The sequence below is a fragment of the Plecotus auritus genome (assembly GCF_963455305.1).
Source record: "Plecotus auritus genome assembly, chromosome: 13".
NCBI classification, from domain to species: Eukaryota; Metazoa; Chordata; class Mammalia; order Chiroptera; family Vespertilionidae; genus Plecotus; species Plecotus auritus.
This window is the reverse complement of record NC_137779.1, coordinates 6,907,312-6,928,482: the sequence shown is the minus strand read 5'-3', so window position 1 is coordinate 6,928,482 and position 21,171 is coordinate 6,907,312. Positions and strand designations below refer to the sequence as shown.

At 51.1% G+C, this 21,171-nt stretch overlaps 1 protein-coding gene across 2 annotated transcripts in view; it reads left to right on the top strand.

The window, feature by feature from the left end:
• SRRM4 (serine/arginine repetitive matrix 4) overlaps window positions 1-21,171 on the top strand; it is a 121,847-nt gene that overhangs the window by 66,721 nt on the left and 33,955 nt on the right. For both annotated transcript variants that reach the window (XM_080649956.1, XM_080649955.1), the window contains exons 2-3: window positions 18,428-18,571; window positions 20,333-20,422. In XM_080649956.1, coding sequence (XP_080506082.1) covers window positions 18,428-18,571; window positions 20,333-20,422 — 234 coding nt within the window. The remainder of the gene's footprint in view (window positions 1-18,427; window positions 18,572-20,332; window positions 20,423-21,171) is intronic.

Sequence of the window (21,171 nt, the reverse complement as noted above, 5' to 3'; positions counted from 1 at the left end):
CATCGCACGCGCGGCCCTGCCCAGTTGTCACTTTCTTTGTCAGAATTGTGGGTTGCGCAGCAAAGAAAAGGGACCCTGGGGCCAGCTACCTCTCAGTAAACCCCCAGAGCACCCTGTGTTGTCACATCCTTAAAAAGCTCCGGCTATTACGCCTGATCATTTCCACCCATGATCCTGTCGGGATCGCCTCGTCAATTACTAGTCAAGTGGGGTAATGGACGTTTCATTAGGAGCCTCTCCTTCAGACACACACAGCGCTTAGGAAATGAAATGCGCTGGGGTTGTGCATTTTTTCAGCCAGTGATTAGGGGCTATAATTAAGAAGGCATTGTGTCTGATTTCTAATCTTTTTTCTTTATTTAAATTTAATTGATTTTTCTCCTTGATTTAATCAACCCAAATCCTGCCACCCAGCGCCCCTCTCCCCTCAGATGCTCAGGAGAACTCTGGTGCTTAAAGACGTAGGACCACACCTGGGAAATGTGGGTCAACCTCTGTTAGCTGGTGTGTGAGGTGTCGGGATGTTAGGGCTAGAGAGGGAGGAGGGAGGAAGAGCTGGTTTTAGACCTTTGAAACCTGGCTGTGCTGTGTAACCTTGGGTGAATTATTTAACCACTCTGTGCCCCATTTTCCTCACCTTTAAAATAGTAGGAATTATAGTGTTGTCCTTATCGTACTCTGATGATGATTAAACATATAAAAGCTTCGAATGATGATTGGAAAATAAGTGCTAAAAATATGACTTATGTATGATTTTTACCATATCATTATCTACCCAGTAACTCCTTCAATCCCCACATTTCTGTGCAAGTGGGCTATTCCCATTTAAGGTAAAGAATTGGAAGTCCACAGCGAAGTAAGTGGCTAAGCCAACATTCAGTCTCAGTCTCAGCTCCAAAGCTCACACTCACGTGTTTGGTCCCTCCTACCCCGTGGCTTCTGTCTCCCCATGTAGGACGTGAGGAAAAACAGAGGTTTTGCAATTAAATTCTCCAGATGAGCTCACTCAGCTCGTGGTGGCAGGATCAAGACCTGAGTGCTCTTGGTGCAATGATGACCCATTGTTCTCAGCTGTGTCTCAGAGAGGGCAGGCAGCGTCTTCAGAGCCACACAGCAGTGAGGAGCGAGGAGGTACTCTCAGTCTGCACATTTGTCTTATTGTTCTCAACCTTTTCCCCCAAACAGTCCAAACATCTACCAGATGGTGTGACCACGCACAATGCCCCTCCCCCACGCATAGACCAGGTCACGTGATGTTAGCATTCTCAGCATGCGGACTACTCCCACACCTCTCTTTCCTGCTCAGGGAAGCCTAACAGAGCACAGCTCAGGGCAAAGGACTCTGTGGCAGGAGGGATCTGGGATCCGTTCACTTGTTCATTTAACAAATATTAATTGGGCCCTTACTGTGTCCCAGGGCACTAGTTAGGAATATGGAGAAATACTGTGAACAAAAGAGACCAAAAAAAATTCCTGCCCTCATGAACTTAGATTCTAGTAGATGGGAGTGGGGGAGAGGAACTCATACAATAAACAAAAAACATGGAGTAAATGGTTATATTATATTACAAGGTAACAAATACTATAGAGGGAAATAAAGCAGGAATAACATACAACAGAAGGGGCTCACACAGGGTTGTTGGGGAAGAAATGTCACGGAGAATGTGACATTTGAGCAAAGACTTGAAGAAGATGAGGAAGGAAGTCATGTGATATTGGGAAGAAGACTTTCAGGCAGTGGGAACAGCATGAGGTAGGATTCTAATGGGCATGTCAGAGAAGCAGCAAGTAGGCCAGGGGTGCAGGAGTGGAGAGAGCAGGAGGAAAGAGTAGGAACAGGGGCCAGATTGCATGGGAAGCCTTGGCGAGCTTTGCAGAGAGGAGTGTCATGATTTAGCTTGAGTTTTAACAGGATCCCTGCACTGCCTTCTGGGGAGTACACTGCAGGAGGGCCAGGCCGGAAGCAGGAAGACCTAGTAGTCACTTGCAATAATGCAGGTGGGAGATGCTGGGGGCTTGAACCAGGGTGGCAGCCACCTGGGAGGAGAGAAGTGACTGGATTCTAGTTCTGTTCTGAAGGTAGCATCTGGATTTGCTGACAGGTCAGACCAGAAGTTTGAGAGCGCGAAGTCAAGGACAACTCCAAGGTTACCACTTCGAGCTGCCATCAGCCGAGATGATGAAGATGCATGTATTTATACATTTGTTTTAATTGGAAACCCAAATGCTCATCTTTAATAATCATTAGTAACAAGCCATGGCGGAGCTGCCATCGATCCAGACAGGCCCTCATGGCACACTGTGGCTGACCTTGCTCCCACGAGCGGGTAGAGGCTTGTTGGTCTCGGGATCAGCCTCATTATTCCACGGGACTTACTAGGAGTGGGCGGAACCCACGGTGGGGCCTCCGAAGGGCTCTGCAGCTCCCCTGAACATGAGCCAAGACCCTCCGTCAAGGGAAGCAGCCCCACACCTGTCCAGTCTCTGTCCCCACTCCTCTCTTTGTTAGGTGTGAGACAGACAGACAGACGTGGGAGCCCCCTCCCTGCATCCACTGCGGATCAGTCCACCACCACCCCCGCCTCATCACCCCCTTCTCCGTCTCTCCCATCGTCCTCCCGGCTCAGACCGTTTGGGGAACTGTGGGCCTGCATGGGCGTTGGCTGGAAACATTGGGTTGCTCCCAATGGGCTGCTCTCTGGGGAGAGGGAGAAAGTGTGTGCGACGTCTCCCCTTTCTTTTAAAATTGCGACAAAAGGCAAATCCTGTTTTCTTCCTGAGAGTGTTCTGGTGTATCAGGACGCATTTGAAATGCCGAGCCAAACCGCCCCGGCTGGTGACTTGGCGTGATGAAGGCTTCCCTGGCTACCAGCTCTGAGTGGCAGCCAGCTGACCTTTTCTCTTCCCTGCGCCGGCCCCACCCCTACCTCCAGCAGCACGGGCAGGGACGGGGCTTCCAGGAGGAGCCCCCATCAGGGTGCCTGAAGCCCAGGACTCAGGGCTCACTACTCCGCCACCCCCTGGCTGCGTGACCTGGAGCAGGTCAGCCCTGCTCTCAAACTTCCTGGGAAGAAGGGTTTGGCAGGGGGACTTGGCTGCCCAGTCTTTATGCTCCAAGTCTTAGCAGAGCAGAAGCTCCAGAAATGCCTGGGGAGCAGGAGAGAGAAAGCGGGAAGATGAGAGATGTCATTTCTTAATTAGTAAACAGAGCACTTGGGATGTGCCAGGCACTGTTCCCAGAGCTTTCCATAGACTCACTGTCAGTCCCGGAAATACCTGGGAGGTGTGGGCGCTGCTGCTGTCCGCATCCAGGCCAGAGAGCGAAGTCAGGTCCCAGGCCACAGAGCGCCAGGACCAGGGTTTGAACCCAGCGGTTGAGCTCTAGGCTGTGCCCCGAAGGCCACGCCGTGCCGCATCTGTTGGGGAGAATGCCTTGAGCCAAGGTGCCCGGCTGTTCGGGCCCTGCAAGGACTTCAGCTGGTTTGATGGCCTAGAGAATGACACACCTGGACAGGTGAGCAGGGCCAGGGCCTTGAGGCCAGAGAGCCAGTCGAGAATCTGGCCTTGCTCCTCAGGGCTCTGCAGAAGGAGAGACGTGATCACCTCCGCATTTTGGAAGGTAACCCCACCTGCTGCATGGAGATGGGCTGGGCAGGGCCAGCGCAAAGGCCGTGGCATTTTTTCGGTGAGAAAGGATTGTGGCTTGGACTTGGGAGGGACAGTGGAGATGGAGAAACAGAGATGATGCTGAGGTGCTTTGGGGCGAGAATGGTCAGGATTGGCTGATGGGCTGGATGTGAGAGTCAGAGAAAGGGAGGGTCCAGGCTGGTAGCCAGCTGGCTGCTTGGATCAGGAGGTTGGTGCTGGGGGCAGTGATGTGCTGAGGTTTGGACAGGTAAGTTTCAGGTGCCTGTGGTGTTTGCATGAGGAGACACTGGGCACCGAGTGTCAAGGTCAGAAACGAGAGACAACCAGGATGACCACGCGCCCTGGGGCTTTTAATCAGTGCCCCGTTGGTCCCCAGAGTGTCCCCATGTGGACAGTGAGTTGTATGGTCACCCTGGCTCTGCCAGTGACACATCTTGATATTGAGAACATCTGGGTCCAGGTTCTTCCCCATCTTACACACACTCACACACACACACACACTCACACACACACACACACACACACACACACACTCAGCTGGACAAATCCTATGCATTCGTGTGGATAGTCTTAGCTGGACACAAGTGACAGGGTGGCCGTCATGTGCAGTTCCGAGGGAGGCAGTGTCACGATGGTCAGGGAGGAGGGGACTAGTCTGAAGACCAATGCTTCAGTCCCTCCAGGCCCCCCCACACTTGTCCAGCCTCAGGCCCCACCACCAGGGAGGTTTTTACAGAGAATGAATGAAGGCTGTGTCTATGCCCCACCAGCCAAGTGGGTAGACGGATTTTTAAAAATGGTCTTTCTTTTCCACTCAAATCACATTCCAAAGCCCCCAGGTGGCCGCCGTTTCCCTCCACGAAGAAGGAGTCCACAAGTCCAGCGGGGCTCACGGGACAGCACCGAGCCTGCCGCGGCGCTTCCCTCCCGCCACCAGGTGTGGCGCGAAGGCTGTAGGGAGACCCAGAGCCCTGGGGAGACAGTTGGTCCCTAAGGGCAGCCACCCCCTCAAACAGGAAAGCGCCTTCTCATTCCTTGCCACCAATTCCTGCCGACGGCTCCGCGCCTCCCACGCAGTGGTGTCCACGGTGACAGAGTTCACCAGGCAGCACGCCCACCGCCTCACCCCCTGGCTCTGCACACCCTCCTGCGGCTAGAAGGCACGGTGCTTTCTCACCCCACCGCGCGGTGCCCAACACAGGAGGCACTGTTGGGGCTCAGGGATCCCCAAGTGGCCCCCGTGGTGCCCAGCCCAAGAGGCAGGATCGGGGGGCAGGGTGTGGCTTCCGGAGGCTGACTATCTGGGTTCAAATTCTGTCTCTACCACCTGTTAACAGGACCATTGGCCTCAGTGTCTTCATTGGTAAAGTGGGGTTGATCGTTGCACCGGCCTCGAATGGCTGGTGAGGACCATCAGAACCACGGCAGCTCTCAGGAGCGTGCTGAGCTCAGAGCCGGGGCTCCGCAGCAGCTGCTGTGATGATGATGATGATGAGGAGGAGGAGGAAGAGGAGGAGGAGGAGGAAGAGGAGGAGGAGGAGGATGATTCGCATCTATAATGGCGCCGTCCGTTATCCAGCATGGACACGGATGCAGGTGGCAGGAACCAGGATAAGGAACAAAGAGGAAGGGAGCAGACACAGGCGCTCTGGCTGCCAGGGCCTTCTCAGAAGCCCCGAGGGGTCCACGTGATGGCATTCCATTGAGGCTCTCCTTTTACAGGAATGAGAAATGCAGGTTCTGTGTCCGAAACCATTGCAAATTCCAAATTAGTGAGGCTTCATGGTCTGCGGAGAGGCGCTGGAGGGGAAATCGGTGGACGGGTGTTTTCTAGCTGTCGGAGCAAGCTGGCTGATTGATTGTGTCGGTCAATAGACTGTGCAGACAGCAGCCGGGGAACGGCGCAGCGGTGGGGGGGTGGGGGCGGGGAGGAGTGAGAAGGAGGCGGAATACCAGGCAGGGTGGAGGGGCTGGGGACGTGGCCAGCTACAAGCTGGAAAAGGACATTAGTTACACCACAAGCTGTGTAGACACAGCCTGAACCGTATAGCCAGGCTTAGTCCGGGGCCAGGGACACACGGCCACAGTTCCTTAAGAATTCTGGGCACCCTCACTTTTCACTGTGTGACCTTAAGCAAACCACTACCTCTCTGAGCCTCTGTTTCCCCATCAACCCTTACAATACCCACTTCCAGGGCTTATAATGGGACTTACTAGTAAGTGAGAGAATGGGTTTTAAATGACTGATGAGGTGTTTGTAGGCGCTCAATTAATGGGGTCCCTTTACTCTATCTAACACAGCGAGTTGGGGGCGTCGGCGTGCCCATGCTGCAGCCTGTGAGCTCAGAAGCTGTGTTTGGAGGTGACAACTCTCATCCTTAAATTGGGGGCTAACGGGCCATGTGTGAGGTTCTGGGCCCTACTGTACCACCCCAGTGTGTTCAGAAAGGTGAAAAGATGGGGATGTTTTAGACACAGAGAAGAGTGTGACTCACAAAACCTAGGAATTGGACAGGCTCTCCAGAGGTCATCGGGGCCAATCCCCATGTCTTCGGGGTCCCACGCTGTCCCAGGCAGATTGGAAGCCATGCCCTCATCAAAGATGACTGGGAAGGATCATTCATAAGGCGCCTCGCCAAGCAGAGATTCTTTGTCACACGAGAGCTACCAAGCCTCTTTCCAAAGTAATTGCAGTTATAATTACAATAATAAGACATCGTGCTTAATTTAATAAGTACATATTTCCCATAACCACCTCAATGCGAGGGGCATTATGCCCATTTTAAAAATGAGCAAACTGAGGCTTAAATAGACAAGAGGCCTTGCTCAAGGTCATGCTGCAGTATCCTGGATGGATTTACAAGGAGCCATTGGAGCAGGATGGAGTAAAGAATTTATTCCTGTGGGGAAGGGGCAGTGGGGGTCAGAAAAGGCAGGTGTGGAGGTGAGCTGAGCCTTGGAGGATGGGTGAGGCTTCTCCAAGGGAAGGGGGGACCCTGAGAACGGAGGGACCAGCTGAGCAAAGACAGCAAGGTTGGGAGCTTCTGACCTGGAGCCTATTTGCAGTGAGTAATTGCAACAACAGTGACAGCTAACACTGATGAAATGCTTGCTCGACACCAGGACTGGCGTCAGGCACGTGACGGCGTCATCCCCAAGGCTGGGCACTAACATCAGCCCCTTTTGCAGAAGAGAGGAGGATGGCTTGTCCAAGTCCCAGTATGAAAATGCAGGCGGCTTTGCAACACCACCTGCTGAGTCCCGAGCCCCTGGCGGCTCCTGGCTGTTCAGTGGCTGCCCGTTGTCAGCAGATAAACCGTGGATCTGAATGAGACCTCTGCTCATGTGGTCGCGAGGGGCTGCCTTGAGACCCCTAGGCTGTTCCTGCACAATCCCTCCCCGACTCCCCAGTCCTCTTGGAGCCACGGGGCACCCATCAGAGTTGGAGGGAGATCATCATGAAGCTGAATGCCCAACGAAGACAGAGCTCTCCAATCTCCCAGTCCTGCCGTAATGGGTTTGACTTTTAAAAGGCAGATGAAAGTCCCAGTGGAGGGACAGACCTTCCCCATCAGCTCCTTAATTAGGATGACTGTGGAGGAGCTGTTTCCTACAGGTGGGACAGCTGGATGCCTGGCTGGCACTGACAAACAGCCACTTCCGTCTAAGCCAGACATCTGCTCTCTCCAGAGACCCCTCTCCCACAGGGAAATCCTTTGTCAGAGAAGAGTGGCAATGGTAAAAGATGGGGCCTCTGGGACAAGCCTAAGGGAGGGTGAGTGGCAAGGGTGTGATTTGAGAACTCGCTGCTGATTGGTGCTGGAGCTGCAGAGGCGGAGTCTTCTGAGAGCTTTCTGCCGATTGGTGGAGTTGCGATGGACCAAACTCTGCATTCATTCTGCTGCCTCCATCATCATCATCACCATCATCACCATCATCATCGTCATCTCAAATAACGTATATTGAGCTCTTATTGTGTGTCCGGGAAGTGGGCCACGCATTTCACAATAACCTTGAGGCAGGTTATATTAACATCCGTGAGGTGTTAATATCTCACAGCCTCAGCTAGGAGAGCTAAGGCCTGGTGACATTAAACAACTTCCTGTGGTCAGCACGGTCCAGAAGTAGCCTCCCCTGCTCAGGCCCTGCAGTGGTTTCTCATCTCATTCAGAGAAAAAGTCACGTTTCTGCCATAGCCTACCCGACAGCCCATGAGCTGGTCCCTCCTTACAGTCTCTGACATCACCCCTGTTACACTCCCCCTTGCTCCCTCAGTTCTAACCTCAGTGCGTGTAGTATGTCCCTACCCCAGGGCCTTTGCATTGGCTGTGCCCTGTTCTCATTCCCAGGCATGCATGCAGCTCACTCCCTCATCATCTTCAAGTCTTGCTCAAATGTTCCCTTCTCCTTGATCACCGCATTAGAAATTGCAGCCCCCAGCGGCATTCCCAGTCCCCCATCCTGCCTCATTTCTCTCCTGTATGGCACTCGTCACTCTCCAGTAGTTGATATGTTTACCACCTTATTATGTGAAAATGCTCCTCTCCGCCTCCCCCTGCCCATCCCGGTAGGATGCAAGCTCCACCAGGCAGGCCTTTCCCTCTTTTGTTCTCTGTTGTGTCTCTGGTGCTTAGGACAGTGCCTCATGTAGCAGGTGCTCAAGAAGTATCTGTTGAGCCGAAACCGGTTTGGCTCAGTGGATAGAGCGTCGGCCTGCGGACTGAAGGGTCCCAGGTTCGATTCCGGTCAAGGGCATGTACCTTGGTTGCGGGCACATCCCCAGTGGGAGGTGTGCAGGAGGCAGCTGATCGATGTTTCTCTCTCATCGATGTTTCTAGCTCTCTATCCCTCTCCCTTCCTCTCTGTAAAATATCAATAAAATATATTAAAAAAAAAAAAAAGAAGTATCTGTTGAGTCGGTGACTAATGAGGAATGAGTGACTGGTCCCTGGCAGCACCCTTTGAGACCCGTCGCTACTCTCTCTGCTCTTGAACCAAGGCTTCTCCAAACCTGGGTGGAAGTTTCCCGTCAGGCCACGCGCTCTGCCTGTGCTCCGCAGATCTGGTTTGCTTGGTGCCTCCTCCAGCAGTGGCTGTGATGATGCCCCAAAGGGACTCATCAAGCCAAGAAAATATAATCAGCAGCTTGCCCTCCCTGGAGAAATCTAAACCCTGTCTGCAATCCCAACTAACGCGGAGGTCCTGAGGGTGCCCTGGGCGGGAGCGAGGGATGTTATTCTTGCCCGCGGTGACACAGCTTGGCAGAATCGGGGCGTGAACTCAGGTCAGCGAGACTGCAGGGCCTGGGCACTTTCTCAGCAGCATCGTTTGCAACCCGTTCAAGTGGAAAACCACAGCATTTTGGAATGCAGCCGTTTCCCTCGTCGGGGCAGCCTGCATTCCAGGCAGTCCCAGGAAGAGAGAGCCTCTCCCTCAGCAGTGCGATCCCTCACCCGGCAGACAGGCGATCGGCAGGCCAGCCTGTGGAGGGAGAAATGACGGGGTGATTTGGGGTCGATGGAGGGCAGTGGCTGGATGTGTTCCAGGTGAGAGTTCAGAACCCAGGCAGGTTGGGGGCATGACCCGCTTGGTTGAGCTGGGTAAGAAATGCTGAGCTTATTTTTCTCCATATGGTTCTTTTGTCCTTTGACCTAAACTTGGGAAGCTGGCAGTTTTTGATATACAAGAGTGTTTACCACACACACACACACACACACACACACACCTGTTCACACACATACCTGTTCACACACACACACCTGTTCACACACACACCTGTTCACACACACACACAACACCTGTTTACACACACACCTGTTCACACACACACCTGTTCACACACACTCACACACACACCTGTTCACACACACACACACATACCTGTTCACACACACTCACACACTCACACACACACCTGTTCACACACACACACACTCACACACATACCTGTTCACATACACTCACACACACACACCTGTTCACACACACACCTGTTCACACATACACACACACACCTGTTCACACACACACTCACACACACCTGTTCACACACACTCACACGCACCTGTTCACACACACACACACCTGTTCACACACACACACCTATTCACACACACACACCTGTTCACACACACACACATACCTGTTCACACACACACACACACACACATACCTGTTCACACACACACCTGTTCACACACACACCTGTTCACACACACACACCTGTTCACACACTCACACACACGCACCTGTTCACACACACACACACCTGTTCACTCACACACACACCTATTCACACACACACACACACCTGTTCACACACACCTGTTCACACACACACCTGTTCACACACACACACCTGTTCACACACACACCTGTTCACACACACACACACATTCACACACACACCTGTTCACACACACACACACACATTCACACACACACCTGTTCACACACACACACCTGTTCACACACACACCTGTTCACACACACTCACACACACCTGTTCACACACTCACACACACGCACCTGTTCACACACACACACCTGTTCACTCACACACACACACATATTCACACACACACACACCTGTTCACACACACACACACACCTGTTCACACGCACACACATTCACATGTTCACACACACACAACTGTTCACACACACTCACACACACACCTGTTCACACACACACACCTGTTCACTCACACTCACACACACACTCACCTGTTCACACACACTCACACACACTCACCTGTTCACACGCACTCACACACACACACCTGTTCACACACACACACACACCTGTTCACACACACACACACACCTGTTCACACACACACACACACCTATTCACACACACACACCTGTTCACACACACACCTGTTCACTCACACACACACCTGTTCACACACACACACCTGTTCACTCACACTCACACACACTCACACCTGTTCACACACACTCACACTCAGACTCACACCTGTTCACATACACACACACTCACACTCAGTCCTGAGAACTGAACGAAACCACTCTCATCAGTTGCCTGCAGCGACAGCATGCTAGGGGTGGTGCTTGCCTGGCCAGGCCAGCCCTTGTGTCAAGTCCAAGTCCTTTGTAAAATCCATAGTCTGGCTACTCAGCGTGTGGTCCAGGGACCAGCAACATAAAGGGGGAATTGGTTAGAAACATGGAAGCTCAGAGCCTCACCCAGACTGGTTGAATCAGCACCTATGTGCTCACAAGATCCCCAGGTGAGTCCCCTGTACCCGAAGGCGTGAGAAGCACCTGCCTATGGCTCTGAAGGATTCCAGCCCTGTTTTCCTTCTTCATTTCCACTTCTTTTTGCCTCCCATGTTCATTACAATATTATTTACAATAGCCAAGACATGCAAACAGCCTGAGGGCCCATCAGCAGATGATGAGAGAAGGTGTAGTATAAACATCTACGGTGGAATATTATTCAGCCACAAAGAAGGAAACCCTGCCATTTGAGACAACATGGGTGGACCCTGAGGGCCTTATGCTAAGCGAAATAAGCCAGTCTCGGCTCTTGCCTTCCACCCTTCACCCCACCTTCTCTTCTAGCTTGCTGCCTCCTCTGCAGTTACATGAAGTCCACTGCTGTGTCTGGGTGGTGCTGGACTTTTGCACACGCTACTCTACTCTCCATACATCTTCCAGCAAGCTCTCTCTGGCACCCACCCACGTTGCCCAGGCTGGACTGGGTGCTCTCCCTGTGGTTCTGTGGTCCTCTGAGCTTCTCCCTGTCAGAGGACTCACTATATGACTGTCCCTCCCAGCTGAGGGATCAGTTTTCCCCTCAGGCTGGGAACTCCTTGAGGGCAGAGACAAGTCTAAGCTGCTTTGGGTCCTTGAAATCTGATACTAAGTAGGTGTTCAGTAAACAGTTGTTGACTAGATGAAAGCAATAATGAGGGAGATGCCAGCCTCGTCAGGCTTCCTTCCCTTTCTCATTCCGTTTCTCCTGAGATGAGCATGACTGCCCCACGTGCGAATGGTGTCGTTCTGATGATGTCTCTGGAACGCCCAGTCTCCCCCAGGCTCCCGTGCTTTTCCCACCATCATAGCAAAGCTCAGAGGCACAGCTCCCGCAGAGCGCCCCCAACCAGCTTAATTCACCTCCAAAGGGCTTGGTACCAAGACTCCAGCCAGGATATTAACAGAGCCAACCTGGAGCCTCAGGAGCCCAGCACAAATTAGCCATAAATCCATCTTGTCTGCGGGCTGGGTCGGCCCAGGAGAAGCCTTGGGCTTCCTGGTGGACTCGTGAGCTGAGGGTCTGGGCTGTGATTCTCTCCCGAAATAGGCAGAGTATAGGTGTCTGGCCAGGTGCGGGGACAAGGGTGGGTTACTTCTGGCCATCGATGCATGTGTGGACCAAGAACCCGAGGCATGAGCCTGGGATGGGAAGCAAGTCCCTTTGCCTCCCAGGTCTCAGTGTCTTTATCTGTGTAACGGGGATAAGTTGGTCAAACTGAGAACCTTACAGAGGGTTGCCAGCATCAAGGGAGACACTGGATTAGCAAACCCTGCACCCCTAAGAGAGGCTAATCATGCAATGGAGGCACTAAGGGTCAGGGAGTCCCAAACCTGATGACCAGGGCCATTCCTTGCTGTGTGGATGTAAGATTCAGGCCAAACGTTGAGTTATAGCCTCTTCTCCAACACACAAGGCAAGCCCCTGCCTTACAGGGTAATTATACCCCACTCCTTATTTCCTTACATTTTCAAAGTGTTTTGCAGATTGTCCTCCTTTATCCTCAGTTGATTTTTATACTAGGTGCACCGGTTAATAATAGCGGATTTTGTAATCAAAGAAAACATAATAATTTCAAGAGAAACATCAAAAGTGCTTTATTCAATGTCCATTGCTAGCTACACATTTCCCCATCTTTCAGGTAATTTGTGGATACCGTCCCAATAGAACTTTTCTTGTTTTGAGGCAAACCATTCAGAGACCCAATTTTCCACTTCTTCGTACATTTTGAAGTGCTGCTCAGAAAGTGCGTGTGCCATCGATCGGAACAAGTGGTAATCTGAAGGAGCAAGGTCTGGTGAATACCCGGGGTGGGTTAATACTTCCCAGGCAAGATCTTTTAACGTGTCTTTAACTGGTTTTGAAGTGTGTAATGGTGCATCATCATGAAGCAAAATTACTTTGCCATGTCTTCTGGAACATTCTGGTCGTTTCACAATCAAAGCGTGGTTCAAATTGATTATTTGTTGTCGGTAGCAATCAGTATTAATGGTTTCACATGGTTTTAGAAGCTCATAATACACCGCACCTTCCTGATGGCACCAAACGCAGAGCATTGTCTTCTTTCTGAAGCAATTTGACCTTGTAGTTAATGTTGATGGTTGACCTAGATCAACCCATGATTTTGTGCATTTGGGATTCTCAAAATAAATCCACTTTTCATCACCAGTCACAATTCGATGCAAAAAAGACTTTCTTTCGTGCCATTGAAGCAACATTTTACTGATGACTTTTCCGTTTTCCATTTGTCTTTCGTTCAGTTGATGTGGCACCCATTTTCCTTCCTTTAAAGTCTTTCCCATTGCTTGTAAACGATTGGAAATTGTTTGCTGAGCAATGTTTAATCTTTCTGCAAGTTGTTTTTGAGTTTGACACGCATCTTCATCCAATAATGCTTGTAATTGTTGGTCTTCAAACTTTTTCTGTTGACCTGGACGTTCTTTGTCTTTCACATTGAAATCATCATTTTCAAAGTGTTTAAACCAGCATTCACAAGTATCTTGAGATGGAGATGTTCACCATAAGCTTCCTGAAGTATTCAGCAGCACGTTTCTTCAAAATAAAGTAATGAATTATAACTTACTGCAAATGTGGGTTTTTTTGGCACGAAATTCGACATTTTTAGTGTAAAAATATCTATGATGTTAACACCTTCAGCAAATTTGACATATGAAGTTTTGAAGCTTGTTGTCAATACAAGAAAATAGCATACATATCAAATCGCAATATATCAACATATGTGTAACTCCATCTAGTGAAAAATCTGCATTATTAACTGGTACACCTAGTAAACACACAGGGCAGGGTGTTCTTGCCACTTACTCTTCCGACTATCAGTTTTCCCATCTGTGTAATGGGGATGACCAGGTGTACTCCTGGGTGTCTTTGAAAACTTCAATGAAATGATACATGGGAAGTGCTGACCCCAGGGTCCAGCATGGAGCACACGCTTGACACATGCCAGCTGCTGCTGTGACCAAGTGACATGGAAAGAGCACTCGACTGGACGTCAAAAGGCTACGGCTCCAGCTGCTGGTCTAACATGAGTCACCCACGGTGTGGCCTTGGGCAAGTCCCTTTGCCTCTTGGGGTCTCAGTTTCCCCTCCCCATACCAGGTGGGCCGAGGCTGGGGCCCCTTCCCGCTCCCCTGCAACATGGTCCATCTCTGAATGTTCAACTCGGTTAGTGCTGGGCGCCAGGACCTGCACCCAGCCCTGGGCCCAACAAGCACTTTGTTGGGAGAGAGAACCAGGGAAGTGGCTGGGGAGTCAGGCATCTCGAAGAGTTTTGCAGAAAGTTCAGCCCTGGCTCTTATCAGAGGCTGTAAATCTGCTGGTTGCCATGACTACAAGAGAGCAGCTTCTAAGCTCCAGGTCGCTGATTAGCAGGAAGGGAGCGGGAGGCCTTGTGAAATCAGCACTCAGTCTCCCTCCCTCCCTCCGTGAGGTGGAGCAGCCTCTGGCCTTTGACTCCACTGTGCCCGCCTCTCCTGAAGAGCTTGCCTTCTTTTAAGTTTTTTTAATGCAGCATCGAAGGGCCATGTGGTAAAACGGGTCCTTCTCAGCAAAGATGGACACAGCGTTTTCTTAAAACCCTGCAAAGCCTGGCCAGCGTGGCTCAGTGGTTGAGCATCGACCCACAAATCAGAAGGTGACAGTGATTCTGGGTCAGGGCACATGCAGGCTCGATCCCCAGTGGGGGGCGTGCAGGAGGCAGCCGATCAATGAGTCTCTCTCATCATTGATGTTTCTATCCCTCTATCCCTCTACTTTCCTCTCTCTGAAATCCATAAAAATATATAAGTATGTATATATTTTTAAAAACTTGCAAGGATGCAGATTTGGAGGCAGGGAAGGGAGATGGGTGGGGCCACGAAGGGAGGGCAATTTTAAGTTGCAGCCAGCCCACTATACCTGTCTCATCAAAGCATCACCAGGAGCTCCCCATCCTGGATTCTGAACCCTGCTGAAGGCAGTGATGGATGAGGCATCGTCTTCAACCTGAGCCTATGCCCCACCATCTCCCCCTTCCTGCAGATGGCCCGTGTCCCTGCTCCCTCCATGCACAGATTCACCAAGCCCTTCTGCCAGTGCCTGGACTGCTCTCCATGCATTTATTCACCGCCCAGCTCCTCACATCAGCTCTCCGTGTTTGCCTGTGGCAGGGCCGCCTCTGGTATGGACTTGTGTCTTATCTTCCTATAGTGCCCCAGAGAGTCGGAAATGCCATTCTCCTGTGGTCCAACTCATGATCTGCTAGGCCATCTGCACACGTCGCTAAGCTCATGGCTCGCTTTTCTAAGAGACATAGCGGGCGGAACAGAACAGGCATGGATGGGTCTGTTGAGTAGACTGAGGCACGGGCTAGTTTATTTCCACCAACTGGCACACGGGGGTTCGCTCAAAGCATCTCCAAAGCCCTTGCTAGCTTTTCGAAGCAAATGTTCTCTGCAGCCATGCATGTGCTCTTTAATTTATGCCTTGAACATGTGTTGTGGGTGTTTGCTAAGCAGCAGGCTCGGGGCAGGAAGGCATGACCCTACTCTGAGGGAGCTCATAGTTTAGTGTGAGAGAAGACGGTGAAATGGTCATAGCACATGATTAAGAGTTGCAGTGAGGGTACCAAATGGATTAGCACATCCTGGGAAAGGGGTTAGACCGCCCCAGGTGTCTACTCCCTACGTCGCCATGTTCACTTCAGCGGTGGTGACTCTGTCTGGCCAGCTGCTCAGGCACTAAACCTTGGAGTCCTCCTTGACCCCTCCCCTTCTCTTAGTCTCTTGCACCCCAATTTAACCAGCAGCAGAGGACACTAGTTCTACCTTCACAATATGTTAGCATCTGACCACATCCCATCACTTCCACTGCTGCCCGCTGCCCTGAGCCTGGACTGTTGCTGCAGTCTCCTCGTCGCTGTCCTTCTCTCTGTTCCATCTGTGTCTCCAGCCATTGGAGGGATCCTTCTAAAATGCAAACCAGACCGTACCTCTCTTCTGTCCAAGAGGCTCCTCATGTTGATCACAGAAGACCCAGAGTTCTCCCTAGGACCGACAAAGACCTGGTCTCTGATCTTCTCTCTGATCACTCTGGCCCTTGCTTTCTGTCCCTTGTGTATGCCCAGGGTCTTTGAACTTGCTGTTCCTTCTGCCAGGAGCACATGTCCTGCTTCCTGCAGAGGCCTGTGTAGAAGTTATATGTTACTGGGCAACAAATTACCCCAAATCTTTGTGGCTTAAAACGATAAACAGTTATTATGTCTCGGTTTCTGTGAGTCAGAAATTTGGCTGGGCAACTGGCTCACCATCCCTCATGTGATTGTGGTCAGATGCCAACCAGGGCTGCAGTCTTACCTGAAGGCTGGACTGGGACTGGGTCCACGTCCACGGTGGCCACTCCCGGGGCCGGGTGGTGCTGGCTGTCGGCAGGAGGCTGTGGCTCTCCTTCACCTTGGGCCTCTCATGCGCCAGCTTCCCTGGAAGTGGTCAGTTCAAGAGAGTGTGGCTGAAGCTGCCTTTTTACCTAGACTGGGAAGCCACACGTTGTCACTGCTGCTGACTTATTCTGTTTTCCATCATTTATTGTATTCGTTAAAAGTGAGTCACCTGGCCCGCCCGATACTCAGGGGAAGGAAATTAGATGCCATCTTCTGATGGCGGGAGTGCCCAGGAGTCTGTGAACATATGGCCAAACCATCACAGCTGCAAGGTTAGTCCCTAGCCCTTCAAGTCTCCACCCCGTTACTTCCTCAGAAAGGTCTTCCCCGATTACTCTGCACAAAAGAGCAGTCACCCCTCCCACTCCCTAGTCCCATTTCTCTGATTTATTTCTCCATAATTTTATTACTACCCAGTAAGCCTGATTATTACTCACTTGTGTGTTTATTACCTGCTCCCCCATCTAGAATGTAGACTCCATGGTCACAGAGGACATCTGTTGTGTTTGCTGCAGCCCCGCACTTTGAGCTGACCGGGGCACATTGCCGACCTCGGGGCATGGGCGTTCATGAGTGCAGTCAGCCCCGGCCAGACAAGGGTAGGGGAGGCACGCCTTGCTGGGGGCTGGGCAGAAATGGCAAACCTTGAGTTGTCTGAGAAGAGCCAGGACAGATTCCACATGGACAGACTGGCCTGGGCAAAGGCATGGAAATGGGACCCTCAGAGGAGGAGGGTGGGCAGGGAGGTGCAGGGGACACAAGCTGAGCAGGATGGAGGGAGCTCTGGAAGCATGCAGCCAGCAGTGAGGAGGGCTGGGAAGCCCTGACCTGAATGTTCATTCCTCCTTGGCCTGCAGCATCTCCCCGCTCTGCTTCTAAAGATGCACCGTAAGCAGCTGACAGAGATGGATGCGTTTGCTGTCCTTCCTTCAATATTGACTGGGCTTGGCCTGCTCTCCTGGCAGCCCTGAGGAGCAGGGGGCTTATCAGATGCATTCATCCCCAGTCGTAAAACCAATTTTGATGCACTGGCTGCAGCAGTTGGGGGCATGAGAACTGCCGACGTTGCTGATCGATGCTGGCCCTGGAGTCTGCAGGCAGGGCGGGCAGGGAGGGGCCCTTGCTGGTGGGCGCCAGATCCACCTGTGACTCTGTATTGCTGACTCCTCCCGCTTAGGAGCCAGCAGATTTGAGTGACAGTCTCTTCAAAGACTGGGTAATTAGGCAACTTCTTTTCCCTCCCTGGGACTCAAAGAAGGAGGGAGAACTCAGGGAACTGCCTTGTGTTGTTTGGAGCTCATCTTAGAGGCAGAAGAGGGAACTTCAGGCCTTCTTCAAGTGGGTGGCCTCAGACCTGCTACGGCACCAGATGGGAGGGTTGGTTACCAGGGAAGGAAAGGGAAGGAAACAGACACTTTTTAGGTCTTCCTGTTCACTTGCTTTATCTTCACCACAACTCAACAACATATGGGCTGATACTATTCCCTACTTTATAACTCAGAAAACTGCAACTCAGGTCGAAGAGCTGGCCCCCGGACCTATAGCCACTATATGGTGAAAGTGGTATTTAAATTCAGGTATCTCTGTTCCATATACATATAAGGCAAGAAAAAAATGGAATTGAAATGGCAAAGAGGAGTTGGAACTAGTGACATCATGCTTTGGCCTCAAATTGTGTCTTGAGGAAGGAAGTGAAATGCTGGTTTCCTGCCTCTCGCTGTGATTTAGTCAGGATAGGGTTCGCTGTGCTGCAGCAACAAATAACTCAGCCTCAGTGGCTTCACCTAACTAAGGTTGATTTCTGTCATGCAAAGTCTGATGTGGTTAGGCATCTCTGCTCCATCAGAGTCGCTGTGACAGAGGAACACAGTAAGACCTTACTGTGTCAAACTGAACATGACATGTCATTCCCACTCAGAGACCATTGGTCAAAGATAACCTCATGGCCCCAAACTAACTGCCAGGGAAGCTGGGCTACGTTAGGGCGTCTAGGAAGGTTTGATGAGCATCGCGAGTCTCTGTCACAGTCTAACACGTTTGCTTCCTTATTTCTGTTCCTGTAGGACAGAACCCCAGAGCAGCCCCATGGCTCCAGGTCAGGATGGACCCTCTGAAAAGCTGAGCCAGCATCTGGCCACAGAGGCCTCGGGCACCAGCTGGGAGAGAGACAAGGCCTGCCGGGAGCGCAGTCCTGCCAGAGCACGCAGGTGAGGTGCTGCCCACCCCTCCTCCAGGCCAGAGAGAATGTGCACGTCCAGGAGGCAGAAATGAGTCTGTCTCTCTGGCCGTTCCTCCCCTCGGGCTTTGCAAGCTCCACTTTTCGACCCTTACATCGGGATCAGCAAGCCTCCACTCTACCCAGAGGCAAGGGCTTTCTGGGTTTTACCCCATCTGCGTCTAGGACAGTGGTTCCCAAACCTTCTCCCCTGGGACTCTCGGGTTCCAGAGAGAAATGAGAGTTATTGACTGAAACAATGAGATCTTTCTGTTTCGCACAATACACTTATAAACGGTGTTTCCCCCCTTAAGTATCCCTCCCTTAAACACTTTGGATTCTTTTTTCTCTCAAATTCCTGGCCACTGTTACATTGGGGAGTGTTTATATGAAACCAGATGATTTAACATGTGGCTGCATTATTTCATCCATTCACCCCTCATTTGGCCACTCACCCGATATTTATTAGGCTCTTCCTCTGTGTCAGCACTCGTTGAAGGAAAGATTTGGAAGTGGCCTCCCCCAGTTACCCGGCAGCCTGTCTGCTTCCGGAAACGCGTAGTGTCTGTCCTCTGCGTTTTCTCACATGTAAGTGTAGTTAAGCAGCTGAGTCGCAATCCCCTTGATATTTAAAATATTCTGGCTACAGCTCTATGATTTCTATCCTGGCAACGCGGAGACCTTAGCGTATGTTGTAACCACTTGTCATTTTTTCCCCACTCACAAAATGATCAGGTTCTTGGAGTAGAATTCAATATGGCAGCGTTTTATGCTGTTCTAGAGAGAGCTGGGTGCTTCCCAAACGCGTGGCCGCAGAAACAGAACCCGGAGGCAGCGGGTTCCGTGGGAAAGCCCGCAGGGCAGGAGCCACACTTCCCGCCTGCAGCGCGGGCGGCCCGTAGGAGGAGGCAGTAAGAATCAGCCCCTCTCACCGCGTCTGCGAGCATCCACGCATTGAAAACGCTCGCCATGTATGTAGTAAGTGAATAAATGGTAGTTGCATTATGGCTAATAAAGACAATAATATTCTTATTAATATGTCATTTTCCCACTGTGGTCCAACTGGGTTGGCGTGTTTCAATTTCCAAGTGGTTTTTCATCCCCAACCACCTCCTTTTGCCATGGATAGTATTTTAAAAATATCCCTGGAGCCTGCCCTGATTATAATAGGAGATAACTCGACTTCATTTAACTGCAGCCTGAGCATTTGAATTTAATTGAATGGGAAATAATTATTCCTGAAAAGCGGAGAGTTTTGAGGTTCTGTGAGGCGATATAAGATATGTATCTCGTTACATTAGACTTCAGCAAATATACTTTCAATAATCAGCTGCCACTTAACACATACGCCTCCTATTACATTTCCAGCAGGCACTATACAGACAAGACGTATTGGGGAGGGAAGGGGCCGGACTGCCGATTAATTATTTAAAAAGCGATTTATTTACCAAGGTAAACCATTTGCAAGTTTGATAGTAAATCAATTAAGGAAAAGTTAGCCTCTATAATTTTGTTTTAAATAATCAGTTGGTGTTTGGGTAACGTACAGCGTCTGTCTCATTAGGTCGGCATTAACTCCTTATTTGAGGCACTTAGTCTGAAGTGTGCCCGATCCAGCCATGAGGCGTTAATTAGGGCCCCGCTCTGGGCCTTCACCCTCCAAGGAGCTGGGTCCTTCTTCCCTCGGTGGCAACAGCCCTGAGGGGCTCAGGAATCCTGAGTCCTCTAACGCCAGACTCTGTGCTCCCTACAGCGCCTCCCGCGACAAAGATCGGACACCACCGCCGTCCTCCAGGGGGAAGAAGAAGAAGAAGAAGAAGTCCACCCGGAAGAGGAGAAGGAGGTGAGGCCCAGGGAAGGGGACTCCTTGAAGATGGGGGATGGGACAAAACGGGGTCAAAGGGGCTTCAGAGCCAGTGACGCCTTGGGTTGAGTTCCTTCCGCTGCCTCTTAATTAGCTGTGTGACCTTGGAGAAGTCACTTCACCTCTCTGTTTCCACTATGTAAAATGAGGATAATGCCTACCTCTTGGGGTTTGTGTGTGAATTAGGTGGAAACCCAGATGCGGAAGGAGCTGTCACAGTGTCTGACACATAGTAAATGACCAGTTAATCAGAAGCATCATCATGACCATGAATATTGATTTGGGTTTTGGGGTTTTTTTAGAACTCTCTCTGTGTGGACCCTTGACCACAATCTACCCGGCAAGCATTGTTGTCCCCATTTTAGAGATGAGAAAAGAAAGGCACCGAGAGGGGGTGACAGAGCCCCCAGGGACATGACTCCAGGCTCCTCATTGGCTCTGCCACACCCACCAGCAGGTTTAAAGCCAAGGATAATGGTTTTATATTTGTGCCAGCTATTGATTCTTTTGTAGCCTATGATTTTTTCTATGTACAATTTCTTTTAATTCTTTTGTATTTAAAAAAATTCCCAGATATTCTTCTAAGCTGCCATTCATTAGACCCACAGTGGTGGGCAGAGACCTTAAAGCCGGAGTTGAAAAACACACCAAACCTGGAGGCAGTATTCGAAGAAGCCTGCAGGGGGCAGCAGAGAGGAGTGTCTGAGTGACAGGTCCCGGGCACCCCT